General features: G+C 25.7%; 3 protein-coding genes across 4 annotated transcripts in view; 1 reads left to right on the top strand and 2 right to left on the bottom strand.

Moving 5' to 3' along the window:
- Positions 1-2,380: 2,380 nt before the first annotated feature.
- Positions 2,381-11,354, bottom strand: LOC132925494 (F-box/LRR-repeat protein 6). The gene is made up of 8 exons (XM_060989889.1): positions 11,001-11,354; positions 8,082-9,413; positions 7,844-8,010; positions 7,611-7,780; positions 5,669-5,809; positions 4,685-5,072; positions 4,452-4,611; positions 2,381-4,383 (listed from the first exon to the last, which is right to left on the bottom strand). Exons 2-8 carry the CDS (start codon positions 9,302-9,304, stop codon positions 4,173-4,175), a joined length of 2,460 nt encoding a protein of 819 aa, XP_060845872.1. The 5' UTR covers positions 9,305-9,413; positions 11,001-11,354; the 3' UTR covers positions 2,381-4,172.
- A 6,442-nt stretch (positions 11,355-17,796) lies between these two features.
- LOC132917601 (Bardet-Biedl syndrome 2 protein homolog) overlaps positions 17,797-25,657 on the top strand; it is a 30,381-nt gene continuing 22,520 nt past the window's right edge. The window contains exon 1 of the mRNA XM_060978413.1: positions 17,797-17,880. Coding sequence (XP_060834396.1) covers positions 17,809-17,880 — 72 coding nt within the window. The 5' untranslated portion in view covers positions 17,797-17,808. The remainder of the gene's footprint in view (positions 17,881-25,657) is intronic.
- On the bottom strand, positions 21,298-25,226 carry LOC132917672 (AP-3 complex subunit mu-1). 2 transcript variants are annotated; one of them, XM_060978520.1, is made up of 10 exons: positions 24,958-25,226; positions 24,688-24,872; positions 24,501-24,613; positions 24,315-24,436; positions 24,064-24,223; positions 23,494-23,607; positions 23,207-23,392; positions 22,969-23,127; positions 22,862-22,912; positions 21,298-22,798 (listed from the first exon to the last, which is right to left on the bottom strand). In XM_060978520.1, the coding sequence occupies exons 1-10, from the start codon at positions 24,990-24,992 to the stop codon at positions 22,664-22,666; spliced, it is 1,260 nt and encodes a 419-aa protein (XP_060834503.1). In that variant the 5' UTR covers positions 24,993-25,226; the 3' UTR covers positions 21,298-22,663. The 2 variants fall into 2 exon arrangements, with proteins under 2 accessions (XP_060834503.1, XP_060834504.1); XM_060978521.1 differs by having other exon boundaries at positions 24,688-24,858.

Genomic DNA, 25,657 nt, shown 5'->3' with positions numbered 1-25,657 from the left:
ATGAACATCAAAAGGTTGAGAAACTATGGTTTAACATTTAAACTGTGCATTACAAAAAATGTAAAGGATTGATTGGAAGTAATATTATAAGAAATATACAAATCTATTATTGAAAAACACTTAATACTAATTATTAGTTTTTATCCAATCAACAGTCGACAATTCTTTCTTATATAATAAATAAAATACTTATCTGCGTTAGTATTTGGGTATTATAAAAATGATCCAGCTTATATTTGTCAAAAATTAATTAATAGTTAGTAAAATAGTAACTAACAAACACTTTTTATTCAAATTTCAAGTTTACTTCTTTGATAATCATAATAGTCTGTTGATTGAATATAATATAAAAACTAACACCTCAGAATGTACTATACTAGAATAAATAATATTGAATAGTAATTATATTACTATTGTACTATCTATTTAAATGAAGATTAATACAATTATTCACCTTAAATTAGAATATTTTTCTTCTGTTCTTATATTTATTTCATTTTAGTTTAACAACTAATGAATATATATTGATTAAACCAAGGAATATATACATGTATATTAAGGTTATAAAAATAAATAACTGACAAAATATTTTATTAATTATAATTTATAATTATATTATATCCAAATAACAATTTTTTTCAAATAGAGAGCGACTTTTTTTCACAAAATCAATTTCATAATAATTCTAACATAGCAGAAAAATTATTATGATGCTAATTTATTTATTTATACATAAAGAAAAACATAATAATTTTTATAAGCCAAATCAAAATGGTTGGATTTTTAAAATATAACAACATAAAAATCCTAATGATATATTCAACCTAACAATAAATAATACAATACATGGGTTTAGAAAATCTATACAACATAATGGTTTTCACTTATATCTAACAAAGACACCAATTCAATCTATTGCCCAGTGTATTAATTTAAATTATAGTATCAATTTGTAGTTATTTTAACAATTAGATCAAAGACATTTAATGTATTTAAAAATTGTATATGTAAATGTAATTCATAGAAAATTATTAATAACATCCAGTGCAATATAAATTGGTGTATAATATTTCATCAATTAAAGTTAAGTTTATGATGAAATATTATTTAACTATAAGCTTTCAAGTGAGTATTTTATTATATTTATTAATTTTTATTAAAATAATTACTGCAACCAATAAAAAGTTTTAAAACACCGCTGTACATTATATCTACAGTTAAAAATCAAATAATGTAGGCAAGAAATTGGAATTTTGTAGATAATGTGTGTAAAACCACCACAATTAATGATTTTAAAAATCCAAGTATTTGTGTATATTTTAAATTTTTATTCATATGTATAAACAATACATTTACATACGTCTTTACAGTCTCAACAATATATATTTTACATTTTTATGGACAAAATATAATAATCTATATTAGAACATTCTTTGTTATGTACAGCAATAATAAGATATATGTATATATTTATATTATAAAAAAATTAAATTAAAAATAATAATAATAATAATAAAAAACAACATAATTCAACTATCTTAACAAACAAATAAAACATTATAATTTACACAAATTTTGTGGCATTATAGATAGAAATGAAATAATTAAGAATTGCTTTTTATTTACCAGATAATAGTTTAGAGTAGAAGACGTGAAAATGATTTGGCCCCAGACGTAAATGTAGTTACAGTTATGTTTTAAATAAAGAAAAAATAATACTCAAAATCTCAAATAATCCTTTTAATAACATTCAATTAGATGCTAATTTTAATTTTTAATTTTTTACGAAAGACAGAATTTTGAAGAATAATAATTACACAAGATTTCCATTCATACTGAGAGTTTTTAGCTAAAGAATAACAATAATGACTATAATAAGTTTGATACTTATTTAAAATTTTAAAGAAAATATCGGGAATTGGTAGCAATAACACAATAATTTGTAATCATTAATGAATTCTATTTAGAGTTAATGTTTTTTGTGGAATAATAAAAAAAAACACTGTTTATCCGTACATATATATAGTCCATTTAATCGAATGAAATATAAAATAATTAGACATGTATAAATTTATGATTGCAATACTGGGAAATTAATTTTTACATTGAATATAAAAAATTTTTAAATCTTAATTGTATAAAAAAAATAAATTTAAAACTTTCATAGCTAATAATTTTAATTTATCAAAATTAATATTTTGTTTTTAAATGGAATTTACTAAATTTTTAACATTATGTTTATTATGTTAAATAATATTTAATATTAAATTGTAAGTGTAATTGTGTAATCATAAGATATTTGTAAATTAAAATGTGCACCTATGGCTAAACAATATATAAATGTTAAAATATTAGTTGAGGTTAGTAAGCATAAACTATATACTTATATTGGAGAGGAAGGTTTAAATGTTTTAAATTATATAACTGCAAAATGTATGAAATCTGTTTATTTATGGTATTTACATTGTTACGAATTAACGATAATATATTTTTTATTTATTTGCCACTATTTGATAAAAAATAATAACAGAGATGAATAAATGTGAGAAATTACTCTACAAAAACATTAATTCCCAAATAGAATATATTATATGTTTATGCTATATAATTACAAATTATATAACCTAATAATTTAAATCTTTTAAATGTGCTTTAGGGAGCAATTTAGAAACAATAATTTCTTTTAAAAACATAAATACTAAAATTGAAGGTTAAGGTAACTAATCAGTTATAACAAAAATTAGAAAATATTTACAAAAAGAATTAGATTAACTAGAACTTATTCAACTTAGAAAATAATGTATAGTTATGGTTTCTGGGTTTGTGTGCACATTTAAAAGTACTTGTGATTACTTAAAAAAGCTTTTGCTTATAAAAACACATTTTTGTTTAGTTACAAAAATATAGAATTAATAAGAAAAAATAAAAATTATATTTTAGAAGATTTATTATTAATTATACTCAACTTTCTTTAAATAATAATAGTAAAAGAAAAAAATGTCTTAAAAAGTGTAGGAATGGTAATGCCGTCTTAAACCTTAAATATATCATACATTGATATCACTGATAAAAAAAACTAACAAGCATGTAGGCCACACACAAGTCAACTTGATACATGCTTTCTAGTTAATTTGTTTAGTTTTAAATTATTGGTTATTTCCAAGTATATATTCAACAAAATTAATAATTTAATTTTTATAAAATGTTGGAATATATTTCTTATTTACTAAAATTATTTATTTATTTAATTTTAATTTTATTAAAAAAACTGTTTTTACAATCAGTGGATCATCTCTGTAAATTTGTCAAAATAAAAATAAAATAGGTAGTATCTAAAAATATAAGAAAAGCTTTTAATTTAAATAAGTTTAAAAGAATTATGTATGTATAACATTTTTTTTAAGAAATATCTATTCAGTTAATTTTATGTTTAAAAACAGTTTATCTTCACAATAGAAATCAAATTGATGAAATCATTATTAAAAGGTCAATATTTGAATGGCACATAATGTGTAATATATTTATGTGAACGACCCCAATTATTATATTTATGGTAAACCCAAATATAAATAAGTATTAGCTATTGATTTAACAATGAAGAAATAATACTGTTTGTATATGGTTGAGATAACTCACATAATCACTTAAAAGGGCTTGATTTCTAAAACCAGACAAAGTACAAATCTACAAACAAATATATTTTTTCTTTGACAAAATAGGTTAGATAGCATCCAAAAGCCATACATTGTAATTGACTTATTTTTTTAGAAATATATATAAAAACATGTAATCAACTTTATAATTATAATACATCTAATGGTTTTGAAATAAAATCTATAACATTAAATAAAATTACAGTGGACAAATCAACAAAAAAGGATATCAATATACGATAATATTACGTTTTGTTTAAATTTCTTCTTAGAGAAAAATAATATGAAAAATGTTATCTTTTTAATTTGTACTATTACTTAATATATCGGGCAGAATAATTAATAATAATATAAAAAATAATAATAATAATAATAATAATATTAAAGTAAATTTATAACTATCACATTGAACAACAATCTTTCAATTGTTTAAACATAACATGTAAAAAAGTAATAAAAAAAAATAATAAATAAATAAAAACAGTAAAAAAAGAAATGGAAGGTACCTTAATTTTAAATCTAGCCGCCTCCATCTTCAGATTCTTGAGATGAATCAGGTTTATTAAGCTGTGCTCGTAATTCAGTCAATGAGTGACCTTTGTATAGCCGTTTGATACCTCTAGGTAAGCCTCGGCAGGATGCTAAGTTCAAGGCGCTAAGACGGTGACAGTTATTTAATATAGCTTTTACTGGATCAAGACTAACAGAAGAACCAGTAAGATCCATTTTTCTAGAAATAAATAAATGTCCATGTATAAATTTATATTTTACAATCCAAAAACAAGTGGTAATAGGTACCTAAGCATAGATTTTTCTCCTTGTTCTGAAATTGCAAAAACAGCTGCGTCCAGAATTAAAGTGTTGATTGACCAAGAGAGATCAATTTCTACAAGACTATGACTCCACTTTTTACATATCAGATCAAGACCAGAATCCGATACTCGAGTAACATAAGATCCTAAGTATAAACAAATAAAAATTTACATAATAGAAAGAACCACAGCTAAATAATCAAATGAATAAAAATCTACCTGATAAATATAGATGAGTCAAATCCCATGCAGGTATCCTTACTAGACTTGAATCTGTTACTTTAGAACATCCTCTAACATCAAGCACATACAATTTATGTGATGTTTTTAATATCCTCTCAAGAGCTTGATCATCAATAAATGGTTGTCCAGAGACATTTAGATCATTAGAAATTGTGGCAACACTTAATTCTTCCAGAAGTGGAAAACCCGGAGATAAGGCTTGTTCATTTAATGGAACATTACTTAGACATAGTTGGCTAGTGGACATTCGTAATACACGCAATTTAGGACATCCTTCTTGTAAACGTTCAATATGAAGATGTCCTGTATTACCAACCATCCGGACTTTAGTCAAATCCAACGATTGAAGATTTGGGCAGTGGGTCTAAAATAAGAAACCACGTATTAGATGTATGAACTTTCAATATTAATATGACTGCACTAGATAAAAGAAAATTCAATAAAAGTTGGTAAACAAAAAATTTTATTAGTGAGTTTAATTGTTTATAATTTTAGAGGGCTTTGTACTTTTGAATTAGAACCATAGCTATTCAAAACAAATTAATTAATTTTATTGTAAAAAGCAATGATTTTCAAACTATGAAGTCGCCTTGGGAGATGCAAGCACTTAATAGGGAAGGTGCGAGATAAATATTGATATTGTATAACTATACACTAATAAAAAAATGTTTCATTTATTCAAAGGAAGCAAGATTAATTTTTTTATTTTTGGGGATGCATGAATCAAAAAAATTTGGGAATCAATGATATTACAAATTCAAAACGATAATGACTATGAGAATTGCATAGAATAATATTCAAATAACATAATTTATTAGTCTTTGACAAGATCTTAAATACTACTATATTATTAATTTCTAATAATTTTTCAAACCTAATCTTTAAGACCAATAAACCGGTAAGTTTAAATAAATAAATAACTGTGAAAAGCTATAAATTAAATACATTTAAAATACTTACAGCTAAAGAATTGACTAATTGAGTAATCCCTGAAAGACGATTATCGGCCAAATTTAAGTGTGTCAATCTTTGGCCCATATGTTTTGTCAGGAACATCAGTGAGTTTAAACAAACTCCACTTTTACCACTGCTATGTTGAGCCTAAATAAATGCATTAAAAAAGATTCAAAAATATATTAAACTGATGTCTAACAACACTACTTAGAACATTAAAAATAAAACAATTAATAGTTTGTATTAATTCAAATCATAGTTTAATTAATCTATGGTTCCCAATGTAATTATAGAAACATTAACTATAACTAAAAATTAATTATATTTTACACATACACACAAATACAGGGTTCATGAATGGACCTCCCACATTTCAACAGTGAATTTAAAAACAATAATATAATATGGAAAAAAATGTTGATAAAAAAAGGTTTTTAAAAAATGCCTCAACAAAACTATATTGCTCACTGGACCACCGCATGGTAATGACTAAACACCTTATTAATTTTCTAATCTAACAAGATAAACTACTCTAAATTAATTGATATGTTTACATATTAATAATTGTTTGAAATGTGGAAGTTCATTACGCCGCCCCTGTATTACAGTTAGGTATGTAATTTAATCTTTTGATCATAAAAAGTATCTGTATAACGTAGTTATATATATATATAAATCTTTAAAAATAATATATAAAATGGATAATTTTTTTTATTGAGGCAGATAAGGTAATTTAAACATGAAAACTTAATTTAGTATACTCTTACTGTATTTGCAATGAGTGAAATATTAAACTGATACACATGCATATTTTTAATTTAGATTTAATTATACATGTTCTGTTATAAATTGTATATATTATATATATTGTAATATCAATGATAATGAATAATTATAACAAAAAAAAAACACATCATCATTATTATTATTTTTTTTTAATTAAACACACACTCACTATAAAACTAACAAGTTTATGTATAAAACCTGTAGGTATCTTCCTAAAATTTTCAATTTTAAAGAAAAAAATGTTTGCTTTAAATAATATATTATTTGCCTTTTATTACAAATAAAAAAATTAATTAATAATAATATTATAAAATATTTAAAAACCATTAATTATATTCTTAATACTATACTCTGTCGCAAAAGAGAATAATCATTTTTTGAGCATACTGACTGGCCGTTCCCGTCAATAGCGAAGCCAAATTTCCTTCCCCCCCACCTTTCTAGACAATGTTTTTTCAAAGACAACATACAAACGTTTACGACTAACGTAAAACACAATGTACACACATACAGTTACAGCATATTGCGACCATAATGTTAGATGAGGAACAACAAACTTCCCAACAGTAGGGGTTGTTAGTGGAAAATGCACGGAAATGGACATACATCGGTTGACCGATTGATTATTCTATTTTGAGACAGAGTATATGTATTGTATTATAATTAATATGATATATGAAGGTAAGATTATTATTCAAGTTATTTCATTATATTTTAATTAAGAAGCATAATATGAGTATTGTAAGACCATAATTTGTTTGTAAATTTTAAAATTCTTTTGCATCAAAATTAAAACATCAATAAAATCATTTGAGATGACCTAACAATAATCTCTAAAAAACCTTTAAATTTTTAATAGGCCACTTCACTCATAATTTTAAAATAAACGTAGAAAAATGGATTAATGTAAAAGTAATATTTGTAATAATATGCATTTGTAAGACAGAAACAATACATGCAAGACGCAAGTGTATCTTCTAAAAAGAAAAATTATAAATTTCATTATTATTTTTAAAGATTCATTAAGTAGAAAATATTTATATATTCATTTAAAATAATTTTTATAAATAAATATCAAATATAATTATTGGATAAAACACATACATTTATATATGTATACATGTATACATATTTTTTAATTAAATATGATTAAATTTCTTACATTTATTCCTGATAAATCTATTCGTTCCAGTTTGTGACAATTGGTGATGATAAACCGAACATTATCCAAACTAAGACCTTCCCAACCTGTTAAACTCAATCCTCGTAGATCTAAGCAAGAGGTGCTAATTTTATCTAGTATAACAGGAATGCCAGTAAATTGCCAACCACCTAAAACATTTTCAAATATATGTTATAACTGATCAGAAAATTAATTAAATTTAATGTATTTACCTAAATTGAGTTCCTGTACTCTGGCAAGTCTGTTTTCACAGAGCCATCTAAAGTTGATATCATTTCTTATAGGATTTTTTGAAACCCATCGCCCTGCTAGATCAATATTAGTCCAAAGTAGTGGATCAGACGCAACTATACGCCAAAACCTACAAACCTGAGACACTCTGAAAAATATAAATTTATTGTAAGTTTAGATTAATTTGGCTAAAGTTTTAATAAATTATTTTTTTTTTACCTGACAAGAAACGGAATGCATCCTTCATCTTTAGTTGCTAAACGAAAAATTTCAAATAGTATAGGTTCAGGTAATTGATAACCCCATACACTTTGTTCAGCTGGTTCATCACATTGCATTGTTTTACTTTCATCTACTTTCTTCCTACTTTTTCGTTTCTTTTTTTGAGGCATAGCAGTTAATGATATTTTTAATTTAATACCACCATTTTCAGCAATTTCACTATGATACATTGAGCCTGCAGGTGGTTTTTTGGGCTTAACTGGTTTGTCTTTGGGAGCTGAACGTCGTTTGCGAGGTTTCCCAGATTTAGTTAATGTAACACCTTTGATAGTTGTAGATTTCGGTACAAGTGTTGGTGGAATAATTAAAGTCTTAGGAACCTCTCCATTAGTAATAATTGGAGTAGGTTGAGGTTGTATGATTAAAGATTCTAAATCAACTCTAGGTGAACATAAATCACTTGATACACTTTCAATTGATCGTGGATTTGTTTCTACAGATCGCTCACTACCAGTTCTTTGTGTGGTAGCAGGACTAATAACACTGTCACTTAAACTAGAATTTTCTCCATTGCACATAGGTGATGCACTAAGAGCTCCAGCACCTGGACTGTCAGACACACTAACAGGTGTAGGAAAACTAGCAATAGTTGGAGATATACCAGGAGAATACTGATCAGTTCTAATTTGTCTATTATTAAAATCAGGCAAAGTTGGTGGTCCTGTATTAACTGAAGGTATAAAAGTATCCACGTGATTTGACATTGTGTTAGGATCAAAGCCAGGAAGTGGTAAGACCGAAGAACTTGTGTCCATTGAATTAAAGTTTGAACTTAATGGTTGAGGGTTGTAATTAAAAGCCATAGGTGAAGGATTTGGTGTTAGTACAGTATAACCACCATAAGAATCATTCATAAAATTTGAGTTATCCTTGTTAAAACCCTGACTCAGTAACTGATTTGAATCTAATCGGTTCCGATAAACATCTTGAATCATGTTATTATTAGGATGCAACATGTTATTGTATGGTAGTGGATCAAAATTTTGAACATGTAGTGGTGGATGATGAGTTGTTTTATCTTGATCCAATAAAAATTGTTTAAGACATTCATGATCTTGGTCTATTTCCAAATGGGAAAATAGAGATGGATCGCTGATAAAACAATTATTACTATTATCCATTTCACTTGCCTTCAGCAATGGTATGTTAAAATTATCCATTTACATATAAAACTATGGGAAATAAATCCACAAAACCTCGTTGATCCATTAAGCAAAGAATCATTCAGGAAAATGATGTAATAGGCCTGCTATATTTGAGGCTAAATTCCTGAAAAATAAAATATAATAAGCATATTAATATCAAAACCCTAAAAATAAATAATCAATATATGAATTAATATTATACAAAACTAATAAAATGTTAGGTACACTTAAGAATTTGGTATTAGTTTAAATCGAGGTTTAAGTATATTAAAAATAAGTTAAATAACATAATGAAAATATCCTTATAGCAGACACCTTAGAAACTTTAAAAATCGCCTGCTAATAAGAAATATTAACTTTTTTAATAACAGGTACCAACAATTTGACAAAATATTTTAATATATACATTTATTATCTACTATATAATATTTATTTAAAAGTAATTCTAAACCCCAGAATCTACTTCAAATAAAATCATTTGTATAATTGTCCAAACCTAATATAGGTAAATAGAGAGTTAATGCACCTATATCCATAATGGAAACTGACTTAAATAGTACACAGTGATATTAAACATAATTGTCAAAATCAATATGATGATCTAAATGTTTAAGGTCTGCACATATCACTGTTAGCAGTAAAATGAAGCCGAACACAATTTACTATTACAATGACAGAGTGCAGATCTTTGGGTATTTCTATTTGTGTCCATAAAAAGAAACAATAAACAGTAATAAAATACATCTTTTTAGTACAGCTGCCAGTCTTTTACTAATATGATAAGAAAATCTTACAGAATGTGAAAACTGAAGAAAAACATTAGGAGAGGTGTATCTTAAAGAAGTTTAATTTAAAACATGTAGGTGAAAAAATAAACTTAGTAGTAACGGCAAGCACACAAAATGATAAATGCAGTTAAAAAGCAAGTTATTATAATAATATTATAAATATGTAGCATAACTTGATGTTCTCAGTTAAATTTAAATGCCCCCCCCCCATACACACACACATTTTTGACAATACTTTTATGTTATTTATACTAATATTATATTAAATATTGATTGCGGAGGGGATGCATGGGAAAGGAGAGGGAAGAAACCCAATTCCTTAGAGATATCATCAATCGCGCGATTATATCGATGAGACGGCGGTGCGAGTAGACAGGATATCCGAAGAAAATACGGTTCGGAAGACGGAAATAGATGTGAGAATAGAAACATAAACCTCAGTAGTCATGAATCAACGGATACCCTAGCCAAGGGGTCGTTAACTCGTAATAATACGCCGTAAGTATACGACTACGACGGTCGACGGCAACCGTGGCGGGCCACCTATACCACGTTATCACTCACTTTCCTGTCCGTGGCTGTTATCACGGGCCAGTAATACAGTATAACAATTATATACACTCACACACACACACAAACACACACACACACAAATACGCATACAGCGTATTTAGGACATGATAATATCTCACGACTGAACTATAATATTGGATTTCCCGACGGCTCGCGCAACGGGCCTAACTATGACATAAACTGGGTCATCGAATTAACGTCTGAGCTCGGTTCGTTATGACTTGTAGCCCGTTGACGTTGACGACGTACGCGACGATAGCTGGCGCCCTGTCGTCATACGTGTGCCCCTTTTAAAGTATCTGGAAAAAGAACACCAACGGCACCTCAAAAAACATCGTTGTACTACTCACCGATAATCGGCACACGCAGTGTGCGCTCCTTGTCACAAGTTTTTGGTACGATCATGTACAGGTGAAGGAGGTGGCGGCGACTGCGACGGCCGTGTACTGCGGCGGCGGTCGCTCTCGTAACGCCGTATATCGATCTAACGTGACGCGTTAACGACGGTCCTGTTTAGGCGCGTGTGAAACGCAAATGGTCGAAGACCGGCTGCAATGGACGTCATCGGCAGAACGGGGGATACACGGTAACGACGGACACCACGGGAGCAACAATTATCGCGAAACGCGTACCAGAACACAGATCTATACTGCTACGGTGTGCGGACGAACATCCACTGACCTTCGGTCGACGGCAGTAAGAAACAAACTAATGGGCTATTGTCAAAACGAAACGCTCATATGATTGGCTTAAAAATAAACTTTCCATTGCAGTGTCGCCAACACGTTTTCCGGCTGCTGGCCACACCGTCAAACGAACCACCGCCGTAGACGCTTTTTAACTCTTCAATCCTCAGACATCATTTTATTATTCAACATTCAGCATTTGTTAGTCAGTATTCAGTAATCATCACCACTCACCATTCACTACTAACAGCTCCAACACTAACAAGACTAACCAGTAACCACTATAAAAAACCGTGACACTCGTCGACCATGTCAATATATCAAAATATATAGCCATTTTCACACACATTGATGTTTTCAAAATTCTAAAAAAAATTATTATTCTAATTTCGCGTATCCACGAAAGATCTCGTTATTAATATTGTTCATTAATTCATTATCATTTATCAACAATATATTAAAGTACCTATGCCTAACTAATTAAAATAGCTCGCAGTTAAAATGTTTACAATGTTGTACATATTATACTCCTCTGAATAGACAAATTATTATTATTAATATATACAAAGATATTGAACTTTAATTCTTACAATAAAACCTTAGAGATTATAAATCACGGTTTAATATTTTGAATAAATAATTGATCACAGTGGGTACGACGGAGCCTATGTCTTAGAGGGGCTACCCGAATTACATGATGTGTAATATTTTATTAAAACATTCATAAGATTTTTTTCTACGAATATATATAGTATAGATAAATAGATTTCGTTTTGAAACCTTAAATCATTGATTATGAATATTCAATTCAATTTTTCAAACTGAATAGAATGTTTTACTATTTAAGTCCTAATATATATGACATATGTATATGTAAAAATGCGTAGTTTAAATTCAAATTATAGACGTAGGAAAATATTAAACAAAGAAGAATTTATAAGTACAGCAATGACGCAATTTCAAAAATAAAAAATTTAGTAAAATAATATTTATAAAAAGTTAGTTACATGGTATTGCTGATAATAAAATAAATAATTATATAATCAAATAGTAAATATAATATTATAAATTAAAATGCCATAACGTAGAGGTAGACGATATTATAACTCTATGTATTATTATATTATACTAAGTATAATGTATATAATTTTACTAAAATAATGAACTATAATAAAATTGTTTAATACCTAATTTTAAAATGAAAACATTTATAATTTTAATATGAAATTAAAATATATAATATTTTTAACCATATCAGCATATCAGTAAACAATTAAATTTCTACTGTCAGCCCTAACTCCTAAGTCTGCAAAAGTGGGAAAGAAAAAATAAAATGTAAATAATTAGAATTACACAATGATGTTTAAATACAATTTTATACAATACTTGTATAAATAATATGATAAGTAAAATTATACAGTGCATTTATGTACATGGGAAATGGTATGCAATTCAGATGCAGCTTTATTTTACTGGATCCAGGGTCTTTATTACTTTATTTTATGTAAGCACGTAGCTATAATTCTATAGATAACTGATAAGTTAGTACCTAGGTACCTACGAGGTACCAGTAAAATAATTAATAAATTATAAATACTTACTAATAAATAATATATTTTTTTAGTAATTACGTGGGTATTAATGTTATAAACTTAAGTCATACCTAACTCATAAATTAAAGTTAACAATATTTTTTAGCATATAATATGATTTTCTAGTTTCTACGACATAGATCATAGACCAATCAATCTTAATATCATCATTTTTAATAATATTTAATACTCGTTTATGTTAATAATATCAGTAGGTAATCAATCACAAATCATAATTCACAATCCTTATAGCATAATAATATACCTATTTATATTAAGGATTATTTATATCATTTATTGGTTATGAGTTAAAACATTTAACCATTTTAAGTATGCATATTTCTTAGTGATTGTGATAATGTGATGATGCCAACAATTAACTAGGTATGTAGGTACCTATATTTATTTATTAGGGTATGTTGTTTTTTTACTTTTTTACATCATAGTATATTCATACCAATCATACCATAATAATTATTACGCGATCTTCAATTCTTGTCAATTGCCAATGGCCAATGTTATACACGAACAAAAGCTGCCGGGCTAATAAGCCACATCTATAAATGCACGTTAATTATTTTTTGATCGGATTTTAATTGAACACAAATATTTTATATTAATGATTTGGACATGTATATATATATAGCCATATAGGCGCTGAACGTTTGGGCACATTAACCCAAAAGCCAACACGTTTGGGCACATAGAATAGGTGTTTTATAATTTTTTTGGGTACACATAATAAACGCATGATCTACAATATTCATTTATAACTCGATAGTTTATCTCCAAATCAATTAATATCAATTATATTATTTTGATTATTATATGGTTATTATCGTAGCATACGCGACTATACGAATATATACGTAATGGTAATACGTACACGTACTGTTATCGACTATTATCTTTATTACACCTGCATCAATATATATATATAAATATACATCTGTATAAATTTCTTTATTCACCTAGTGTGACAGTGTAACTTTGATTCGTTTTTCTGAACAGTACGAGTACTAGACTAGTACTACTAATGAGTACCTACTACGAATCATCAATCATGAATCATATTAAAAGACAAAAGTTTTTGTAACTCGTCGTGGTAAAAAGTTCGTTATTATCGACAGTTTTAAATTAAGTGTATTTAGAATGAATAAAAACAGCAACATTTTTTCTTGTACTAAACATAACTATAAAGAACACATAGCAAAAATATCTCATAATTTAAAATTCGCAATTTCGACCACAATCATGATGCTACTTAAAAAGAAACCAGCAGCGCCTGATTGGCAAGACATCGGCTTACCTAGTTTTACAATTTCTAACGTTTGATTACAGCTACTGCAGCCACTGTACAGTTTAAATAATTCAAATAAATTAATAAATTTTCTACCAATTTTTGTACTTTTGTAGTAATTTATCACAAAAATAAAAATAAAAATACAACCCAAACACTCAAAACCGGCCCATATTTTGAGCGGCCTACTGAGTGTTACTCGGTCGGTAGCTCGCCAGACTAATTCGGTCCTGGCAACCATCATTACAAATTTACAAATTTATAAAACAAAACATAATGTCAGTATTAAAAAAGAAAGCAACTGCAGATTTAAATACGAAACCAAATAAACTTAAAAGACAAATACTCCATAATAAAACAATTATGTTTTCATTTCCATGAAAAACCTTTACACACATTTAAGTACTAAAGATCTATTCAGACTTTAGGAAACCGGCTCATTTGATTAGAAGTTTCTGAAAACTGTTTTATATTAGGTTGTCGTTTTTAATAAATCTTGGTTTTGTAGATTAAAAAGTGACAAAGAATTATACGCAGTACATAGAAAAATCGATGTATACAAATGGCTTCAAAGTTTTTTTGATTATAGTTGTTTATCGCCTAATGAGGTAAGCGATGGTTTTGTAATTCTAAATGCTTTAATGACAAATGCGCTTCACGCAGTTGTAACATTTAGGGATTATATTTTAGAGACTTTCTTCGATGAAAATAGTTTTTTTCCGCCGTATTTGGGGGCAGAAAGTTAGTCATCTGATCTTTGGACTACAAATGGGCCTGAAGTATTTCATCGATACTTTAATAATCCGTTTTATACAATCCATACAAATTGTTTTATTATAATCAGGGCTCAGGACTTATAGCACTTAAAGTCTTTAAAATAAGCGCTTAAAAAAGGACTTAAAAACATCATTATAAGCACTCAAATAAACATTTAAAAAACTTAAATTTGAACAAAAATATTTAATATAAAAAAAAAACTTTCTTTTTACATGATAAAGTAGGTACTAGACATAATTTGTAACTATGCTAAAAATAATATAATTAAAGGCTACAAAAAATATTGAAACAACATGATTAGGAAACTTTTCTAAGTAAAAAATCAAAAAAAAAAATCTTTATAAATCAAACTTCACTTTTGAAACATTTTGCATTATTCTTTATAGATTTTCCGAAAAACCATAAAAAGTAAAAAAACAAAAATAATCAGAAAAACTGGAAATAAGCGTATTTTTAAATAATCGTTGAAAAAAGCACTTCACATTTCATAATTGAACGTGTTTTAACATGACATACTCTTCCATAGCACTCTGCTACATTTTAAGCTAATCCATAAAAACAAGCAAATGCTTATAGTCCTGAGCACTGATTATAATCAATAATATCTTGATGAAAATTCAAGAAGAAACTGTTTTAAAGACATTTGTAATATTCTTATCTTGTAGTAGAAAAGAAGATTCAGATATAAATAGAAAAAAAATACAATTTAATAATAAATAAAATAAGATTTTAATAGATTTAGATTTTTTTAACCAAATGATATAATACAATATTTAATGATAAAAAATCTCTGTATTGCTTCGTTAATATGTCTCCTGGGTAACACCATTGATTATAAATAGTCTATTTATAATCAATGGTAACACTAATATCAGCTCTAAGAGGTAAAATAGCAAAAAATGTGTAGCTAAACGTTAGTGGATCGGTACCATAACCGGGCCAAACATGGTATAGTAAACCAAATGAGACCAAGGGAGTGGAGTAGAGGATAATTGAATTATATGTATAAAAGAAACAATTCATTTTTATATTCATAATTATTATAACTATAACAATTTTAATATTGTACGTATTAGTATATATGATGATCAATTAAAATAATTTGAAAAAATTTGTTACCCTCCTACTTTAATTCGTTTTTATGAATGCCGATCTTTTATCATAGATAAGTTTCTTATTTTTCTACAAGTATATTATGTATAAGTATACCCATATTACGTGCAATATTCTATTAATAATTTACGATATTATTAAGATAGTGGGTGGAGTTTAATAGAAGTTGACGGATAATCAGGGTTTCGTGGTATTATTTAAAAAAATAAGATGTACGATGTACCCAAACGTATTCACTTTTGGTATCTCGAAAAATGTATCTATAAACGTGTTCCCAATCGTTCTCCCAAATCCTAGGTAAAAATATCGTTTTGTGCCACAACGTGTAACGGACATAGATGCTTTTAAATTAAAAAGTATATATTAAAAATACAACAGCCGAGTCTAAATAATTCAAATCTTATAAGAGGGTTAAAAATAATTTCTTACAGTAGTCAGTGTTTAAGAGACAAGAAAAATATTGCATTAATCGTAAATCAACTATATAATCTATAATTCTATAAAAATGAATTAAATTTTATACTTTCTTATTTTCTTAATGATAGTTAATAATTTTAATTTTTAGTAATAAAATAAAATACATAGTTATAATGGTACAAAAAAATAAATTATTATACATAAGAATTAGTAGTGTTTTTCCTAAGTAGCTAGGTACTTTATTAAAATATACACAATTTTAAATAATAAACACCTCTGATTTTTATACAATTGTAATTTATTGCAATAAAGGTATCACATAGCGATTAGTAACATATTTATAATGTATTAATAAAATCTAAAACCTTCAAGCAAATATGCATTATTTAATACAGCTATTAAATTAAAATTGCCTGAATTTTCATCTTATAATAAATAACTCTATAAAACTTCAATTAAAATTGGGTGATATTATAATTCGATTAATCCGACTTTGATAGATGTAAAGTAGATAAAAATGTTTTCAGTTTATACTTTATATTACATAATATTATTATTATTTTCAGGGATGGATTCAGGGGGGGGGGATTAGGCGACAAGCTCACCTACATACATATTATTTTTCCAATTTTTTTTTATAATTCTTCAGATCCTGATATTACTATATTGTCTATAATTAATATATTATTAACATAAGGAAGTTGAAATAAATATTGACCTAATAATTTACGTTTTGTAAAAAACGACAATGTAAAAAGACGTTTAGACTTTGTTATTCAATATATAAATATTATATATTATTAAATAACAAATAAAAAAAATCTAATTTCACATTGTCGCTTTTTATATTAAAAAAAAATAATCAATAATTTATTTATTACATTGCAGCAAGGCATATTTTAAGAATTTTTTACTAGGTGGCACTATCACTATAAGCCATAAGGGAATAATTATAATAATTTTATGCCCCGGAAACTTGGGGCATGGGATACAAAGCACATTCATTAAACACAAGGTGGCACTCATGCCACCTACTATATATATTATAAAAACATGCTTTGTTACATTGATTACCTATACTATTATGGCATGTTTAAATTAAGAATAAAGTATATTATTTTGTAATTGTATTTGTGTTGTAAAAAAATTGTTGCCCCCCTCCACAGATCTTTGCTTTGGATCCGTACCTGATTATTTTAAAAACATCAATAAGTCAATATTGAGATTCAATCGCCTTTTCTTGCTTACTATTCTTTGTCAACGTCGATACACCATGCAGCCGATACAATCGACCTGCAATTCATCTGTTATAGGTACTGTTTTACGACATCCGAATAACGTTCAGGTATGTTATTAATATTATTTTAAGAATTTACATGTGAATATGGCTTTTGACGTAAATTATATTATTATTAGAGGTTACATAGAGGTGTAAGTTATAGTAGTTACTGAAAAATATATAAAATCTAATAAACACAAATCTGCCGATTACGCTACTTGTACTAGTAGTAGTAGGTTAATAAACAATAATTACATCTTTAAAAAATACAACCTTTCATCAAAAGGTTTAAAAGTACCTGAAGTTAAAGATATAATATGAGCTTTTCATACTATCGATAAGAATCATAATTTTTGTACTATGGATAGAAAATCAACACTAAATAAAATAATTTTTTGAACAGTTTCAACTAAAATTTCACTGTGGTGTGAAAACCAAAAGTTTAGCTATTATAAGAATTTAACAAATGTTTGCTTTTTTTCTATTTTTATTATGATTAAAATTTTATATAATTATACATATATTGAATAATTGTTTTTTGATAATAAGCGGATAGACAATAATTTGTGTTTTTTAAATTCTGAGTAGAGTGATGAATGTATTGATTTTATAAAAGTTGTCAATAAAAGCTATGATTTTCAAAAATGGGGGTGATTTTGGATACCAAATTGGATCTAGTTTGTACATTTGAGAGGTCAAGCTTAAAAATTCCTAGCACTTATTTATATAATCGATAAAAACAAACAAATTATCAAGGAAACCGTTCATTTTTACGCAAAACCAATTTTCGACAAAATTAATTTTGTTTTTTGATTTAACTCGAAAAGGAATAACCGTACATAGGTACTTGAAACTTTTACCAAATATTAATCGTTTTTTATTTACGATAAAATTATCAAAATATTTTACTATTTTTGAGCTATACATAGACTTAAGAAGTTGTTTTAATATAAATGTTTATTAAGAGAAATAGATAAAGTAGAAATGCTTGAAAATTTAATACAAACCTATATAGGTATAGGTATAGTAGCTATAAGTTGTTAATTTGTTAATTAAAAAATATCAAAGTTCTATAGTCATAATATTTTTTTTATAATTGTTTAAATTTGGAAATTTTGTAAGACTCGTAAAAATTAGTAAATTATTTTATAGTTAGAAATTCATAAAAAATATTATTTTTATACTTAAGATTTTAAATTTTAGTACAAGGTTTTTATTAGTCTTCAACTTATAAATGAAAAAAAAAACTTCTAACGAAAAGCCAAATCAATTTTTTATTAGTATTTAAAGTTAAAAAGTTTACGACATTCGATATTCACCCATTACATAATTATTTTTACCCCACTATTTTTTGATATACTATTTTTGTCAAAATTTTTTTTGAAAATTTCACCAATGTATACATTAAAATATAATCATTTTCATTATACGATCACATTTTCAATATTTTTAAACTCTTTTTGAGTTATTTATAGGCATGAATTTTTTTTATTTTTTTTTTCAATAAAAAATTATTAATTGATGGGTTAAAATTCTTGAACATTTAATGCAAGATCCCACAAAATGTATTCTTATATGTATATTAAAAATACATAGGAACAATTTTATTTATGCATTTAAAGTTAGAATTTTGTTAAAATCTCAAAAACAGCAAACTATTTTGTAATTATAAATGCATTAAAACTTTTCTTTTTGTACTAAGTTTTGAAAATTGTATACCAAATTCTTCATAAGTAATTCATACTTAACGTGACCATACGTTCCGCTTTCGATTTTTCAGCTTTTATGTGCCCCTGTTCCCAAAGAACTCAAAAATGTCCCGCTTAGAAAAAAGTCACAACTGAAAACATTATGTAGGTAGGTAAACCGTAAGTCCGGACCTAATGGACCTATGTTTATACTGTATACTGATATAGATATACATTTTATACTGTAAACAGTTAACAGAGTAAACAATGTAAACCCTCATAGGCAATAGTGTATAGTTAAGAGATAAAAATGATACGAAAATAAATACCTAATTGAAGTCATTATTTCGGATTTATGGATCAAAAATATAAAAAAAACTAGCTAAATAATTTAATCATTTATAATATTTGTTTGTGTTTTTGTTTTATCATTTTTATATAGAAAATTAATGTTTTTTTTCTAATAAAAATGTACTATATTTTATTATATTTCTAGTGGTCATTTTACTCAAAAAATATTTTAGTTTTCCTATTAAAATTTAAGTGTTCCGCTTTGAGTAAAAAAAATAATGATCACATTTAAAACATCACACTGAAACAGTGAAACTATAATATCAAAAAATGTATAAAGACAATTATTTTTTGTACATATTTTGTTTCAATTTGAAAGAAATTACTTATTTAAACGATAAATATGTTAATTATTTTGTAATAATTTAAAAGCATTATTCATGAGAATTTAAACTTTTATGTATTTTATATTACTATTAATTTTACTATATGCAATGACTTTTTTGATTTATTTTAAAATATTTATTTATAGGTACTATAAAATCTATTTTTACTTTATTATTGTATTTATAGAAAGATGTTTTTAAAAGTTAATATAAAATGTTTAATTATATATTAATAAAATAATTAAATACTAATATTACAATAAATGCAATAGTTTCGGAAAAAATTAAATCAATCTACTAAAGTCTAAATGTAATATAAATGATTTTAATAGCTATATCACCTATATCAAAAGAAATAAAATAGGCTGACACTCTGATCGTCTTCACTCAAAATTGATTTTTGTATGAAGATATATCATTGAATTCAAAAAATCAAATTCAATTTAAATTAAACATATCCATAACAGTACCCCACACAACATCTATTGCAAAGCAGAGCTGTAATCATTTACCTATCTTTTTTTTAGATTACATTTTATTTTTAGAATTTTGTTGTTAACCATATAACTATGTATTTGTTGTTTACTTTACATATTGTAATGGATTAATTTTTTTTTTTTTTTTATCCTATTTTGATTATGATTTTTTTTTTTTATCAATAATTTAAATTTGAAAACTTGTCCGACTACTACAACCATTACATAATTTTGAGCTGGTCACTTTCAGAATAAAATATTTTTAAATTATTACAGGTTTAAAAATGTTTTGTTAATATTTTTACACAGTTATGCTTTAAGCTAAACAACTATTTGTTTAATTTTTATACTGGGGATTTTTTTTCTAGTTAAAGAATTTTTTTAATGGAATTGTTTTTCTAACAACCATAAAATTTGCACGGTTTTATTCAACATAATTTTCTTTATCATTTGGTATCATTGGTTTTTAAATATCTCCTAGTAGATCGCGTTTAATTTAATTTACAAAATTATAAAATGCAAGTTATTACTCTGGGTTCCCGGGTTTTTATAAGAATACCCAATTTGGCATACGGTCATGATTGGTTAAGTATAATGAATACAAATATAATTTTATTTAACCATAATAAGATTATTATCAACTGCTTAAGGCATATTATATTACATGCTCCAACTTTACACATTATAATTATTATAGATAAAGATGAAAACAAAAGTTAATTCTTTATTATTATTTTTTTTTTAGTGTAATTTATTTAAACAATATTGTACGAGGGCCCCTTAAACATTTCAATGAGAAAATATTAGCTCTTTCAAAGTAATTAATATGCATACGAAAAGTAATCATAATCATAATCACTAGGACTCGGATTTATATGTATTTATGAAACCAAAATATTATGTTAGCAAAATATGTACATAAATATGTGCTAAAAAACTCAAAATATGTATTTTTCTAATATGATTTATTTATTAATATTTAATTATATAATATATCCATATGAGTTTCTAATGAAATAAATTATATTTTAAATAGTAAAATTATTAAAATAAAGGTGTTACAAATTATAAAATATAAATAAAAAAAGGTAAAAAAAAATAAAAATTTTAATTATCTTGATTACAATTTATGATAACAGCCATTTTGAAATTTTGAAATTCAAAAGATCTTCGATTTGGTCGTCAAATTATCTTATACCGACTAAATGATCTTTCGGCTTCCACTGATGTTAATATGTTATTGGACAGTATTGCATTTTGACTATGTCTGAAGGAGTAAGTTATATCTACCGTAGATTAAGTTCAATAATTGGTATTATTTTGTTATACTATTTTGTACTTTTGGAAACATGGGAAATTGTCTGTATTGAAAAATACAGTCGCATATAATTAATAATTATTAAAAAATCGTAAATGAACAAATTATCGAAATATGTAGGAAAAAATGAAATTATTGAGAAATATGTAAAAATATGTAAAATAAAATATAGTTAATTTCATTGGAAATCCATTGAAACGAATTTATCACTCACCTAAATTAATTTATCAAGTCACAGTGAAAATATTTATATACATATAAATCTGAGTCCTAATAATCACTATGGCTTAATTAAATGAAATTATATAATTTAAATTTACATTTGCTTAAATAAGGAAAAATTATATATTTTTTAAAAATAATTTATTAAACAAAATAAATTAATGATACAGATTACATTTTTTCTTAATATTACTGTGGATTTTTGATAGTTTTCTATTTACTAATTAGATATAAATAACAAAAAAATCAATATTCATAATATTTAACAGTTTAAAGTAAAAATATATCAATAATATAACTAAGATTTAATAATATTAAATTGTGGATTTTATAATATTAATATTATACAGATTATGAATGACAAAATAATATTATTTGTAAATATTTAATTTTTAAATATAAAAAATGTTTATATAATAATTTTTATTTTATATATATTAATTATAATTTGTTAGATTAATGTAAATATTACATCCTCACTTGAAATTTTCCAGCTTTTGTAATATATTTTACACCTTTAAATGGTTTATATTTTTCACCATACATATCGAGACGGTTAACCTTTAGTCCAGATAATGCTAATTGATTGATAGTAAATTTCACCTATGAGTTTAACATTTGTAAATTAAAATAGATTATAATAAATGAAGTATAATTTATACATACATTAATAACAGGGTTTGAATCTGTAACAACTGTGCTTACAGGCAGACTAATCTAAAATTAAAATTAAAATTAATATAATATTCAATAATTTTAGTAACAATCCTTACAGTTCCTTTTATATTTGGAAGTTTAGCAGTTTCTATTCGCCCAACCTCCCAAGTCAAAACTTTAGAAACAGGATCAAATGAATGTTTACCCTGGTTAGGAATAAGTGTACAGTTTAACACACTTTTAGGCAGAGGTACCTCTATGATAACATTTTCGATCTAGAAATTTTTATTATTATTTTATTTTTTATTATGTAAGAAAATGTGTATATTTTTATTATAATATATTTATACTGACTGTTCTTCCAAGTGTTTGTTTTGGCCCAACAGTTATATCAAGGCGACCACTACCCGTAGTTGTTTCCTTTAACGCAAGCATATGTCGTATATAAATTGGAATAGCAACTATTCCTTGTGAACCAATATGATATGACATTAATCGGAAATTACCATCCGGAGGTATAAATGATAAAATTCTTTCAGACTATTATAAAAAAAAATATAAATAAATATATATCAAACATTCTATTTTACTGACATGAATACAAGTATTATAAATTATAATGTATAATTGCTTTGATTTACCTCCCATCTTTTGAATCGGACACAAGGATGGAAGCTCACATCATCAAAAAGTCGAGGGTTCATGAATGATAATGAAAGATCAGGCATTCCAGTAAGTTTTATGCTGCAATCAATCTTTAAAAAAAAAAACCAAAGAGCTTGCATATTAAATGTTTAAATTATACATTACATGTATTTTTATTATAAATAAAATAATTTCTTGTATAAGTACGTTTAAGATTCTTTAAACAACTTCATATTTTTAATACAAATGTCATTCAATTTAAAGTTTTAATAAAAAAATATATAATAAATTCAATACATTGTATCAATAAAATTGATTTAAAAATATAGTTTATTCCATCAATTTATGAAGTGATACAGTTTTATATCAATTACTCTAATTAAATTATTGAATTTTTATTATGAAAGTAGATAATACAATTTGTTGTATATCTATTTTAAACTTTTCTTTTTTTTATAAATAAACATATTATATAAGTAACTATCCTAGATATTTATTGCAAAAAAAAAATGTTTTACCAATTATTTTCATATGTATTTAAAAATTTGAAAATGAAAATATCTTACATATCCTTGAATTTCAGCAAATACAGTGGAACCACCTTTATCAATAATGGCATCTACTTCTTCTATTACATCAAAGTAAGCTTCATTATTAGTATATTTTACACCTGATCTTCTCCATGGAACGTTAGATAATTGACCACTGGGTAATGTTGCACTTACACTGAATGACATTAATAAATAAAGGCACTTAAATTTTAAAATATTAACATAACATTAATATAAAAAAACATAGTTGGAGATGGAATCATTACTTAGATTTTCCAGTGACAGAATTGGCAATTGTTCGAAGAATGTTAGGAGGTTTAATAAGCTCTTTTAGAATATTTGACTCAGTAGCTAATGGAAAGCCATTGTCTAACATTTCATCTAAAAGCTAAGGATAATAAATAAATAATTGATTAATTAATAGTGTTATAATATGATATAAACAAACTTACTTCATAAACAACAACATAATTGTCTTTAACAACATTTTCAGAACATTCTGAAAAGTAATCCTCAAACGTATCAACTACTCTATGTAAGAATTCTATGACAAATAATGGTGGAACTGTAATTCAAGTAATGCAACTAATTAATTGATATAAAAATAAAATATTATTATTGTATAACTGAGAAACTAACCTTCTGTCATACAAACAGCTACAAAATACAGACCACATCGATAGATACTAATCAAATAATGATGTGGTGTAGCTATAACTGGGGGAATGTCTTCTGGATTGATAGCTTTTCGATGCTGATCAAAAAAGTAATCACAAACTGATCGCGAAATAATACTTTTCCAGTGTTTTTCTATAAAAACATCGCTAGAAAATAAACCATTACAATAGTAGCAAGTATGTATACATTTTTGTTTTACAATACAAACCATTAGGTACGCAAAGTACTTACCAAGCAGAATTTATAATAAATAAACTATGAATCATGATTGAAAGAATAAATAAAATTATCACAAGTTAACAAATTTGTATGAAAAAAAAATATGACTATGAGTTAAATACAATTTGTGTATTAAATTAAGTATTTTAAAAGTCTTAAACAATATTTGATTATCAATACAGGATCATTACATAGACTATAGACTATGGAATATGGATTTAACTACAGAGAGCACAAAATAGAATAAAGATTATACGTTTGCTCAGAGAACCTGTTATTTTGTGTTATCTGATAATCATGGACTAGGATTAAAAAAATATGATAAAAATCACGGTCTTCTAAAGACCACGATAAAAGTTATAAATGTTATTATCAATTTATCACATCACTTTATTACTTGAGATATGGCCGTGCCATCATAGATAGGTATGTTCTATAATATCACGAGATCCTAAAGGAAATTTTTTATAAATCCCAGTATCCCACATTACAATATTGAATAATATTCAACATCAGCATTGCCAATATTGGTGATGTGATATAACATGACATCACCATTTTGATTTAATTGATCAATAGTTTTTCTTAAAAAGTTAAAACAAACTATTACCAATTGCCATCACTTTTAAGTCTAAAAGTCTGTTCCCTATTCTTTAATATTTTCAGAAAATAAAATATTCAAAAATTGTACTCCCATAGGCGTAAATTGAGG

The sequence above is a fragment of the Rhopalosiphum padi genome, chromosome 1, assembly GCF_020882245.1.
Source record: "Rhopalosiphum padi isolate XX-2018 chromosome 1, ASM2088224v1, whole genome shotgun sequence".
NCBI lineage: Eukaryota > Metazoa > Arthropoda > Insecta > Hemiptera > Aphididae > Rhopalosiphum > Rhopalosiphum padi.
This window is presented reverse-complemented; position numbering and strand designations above follow the sequence as displayed.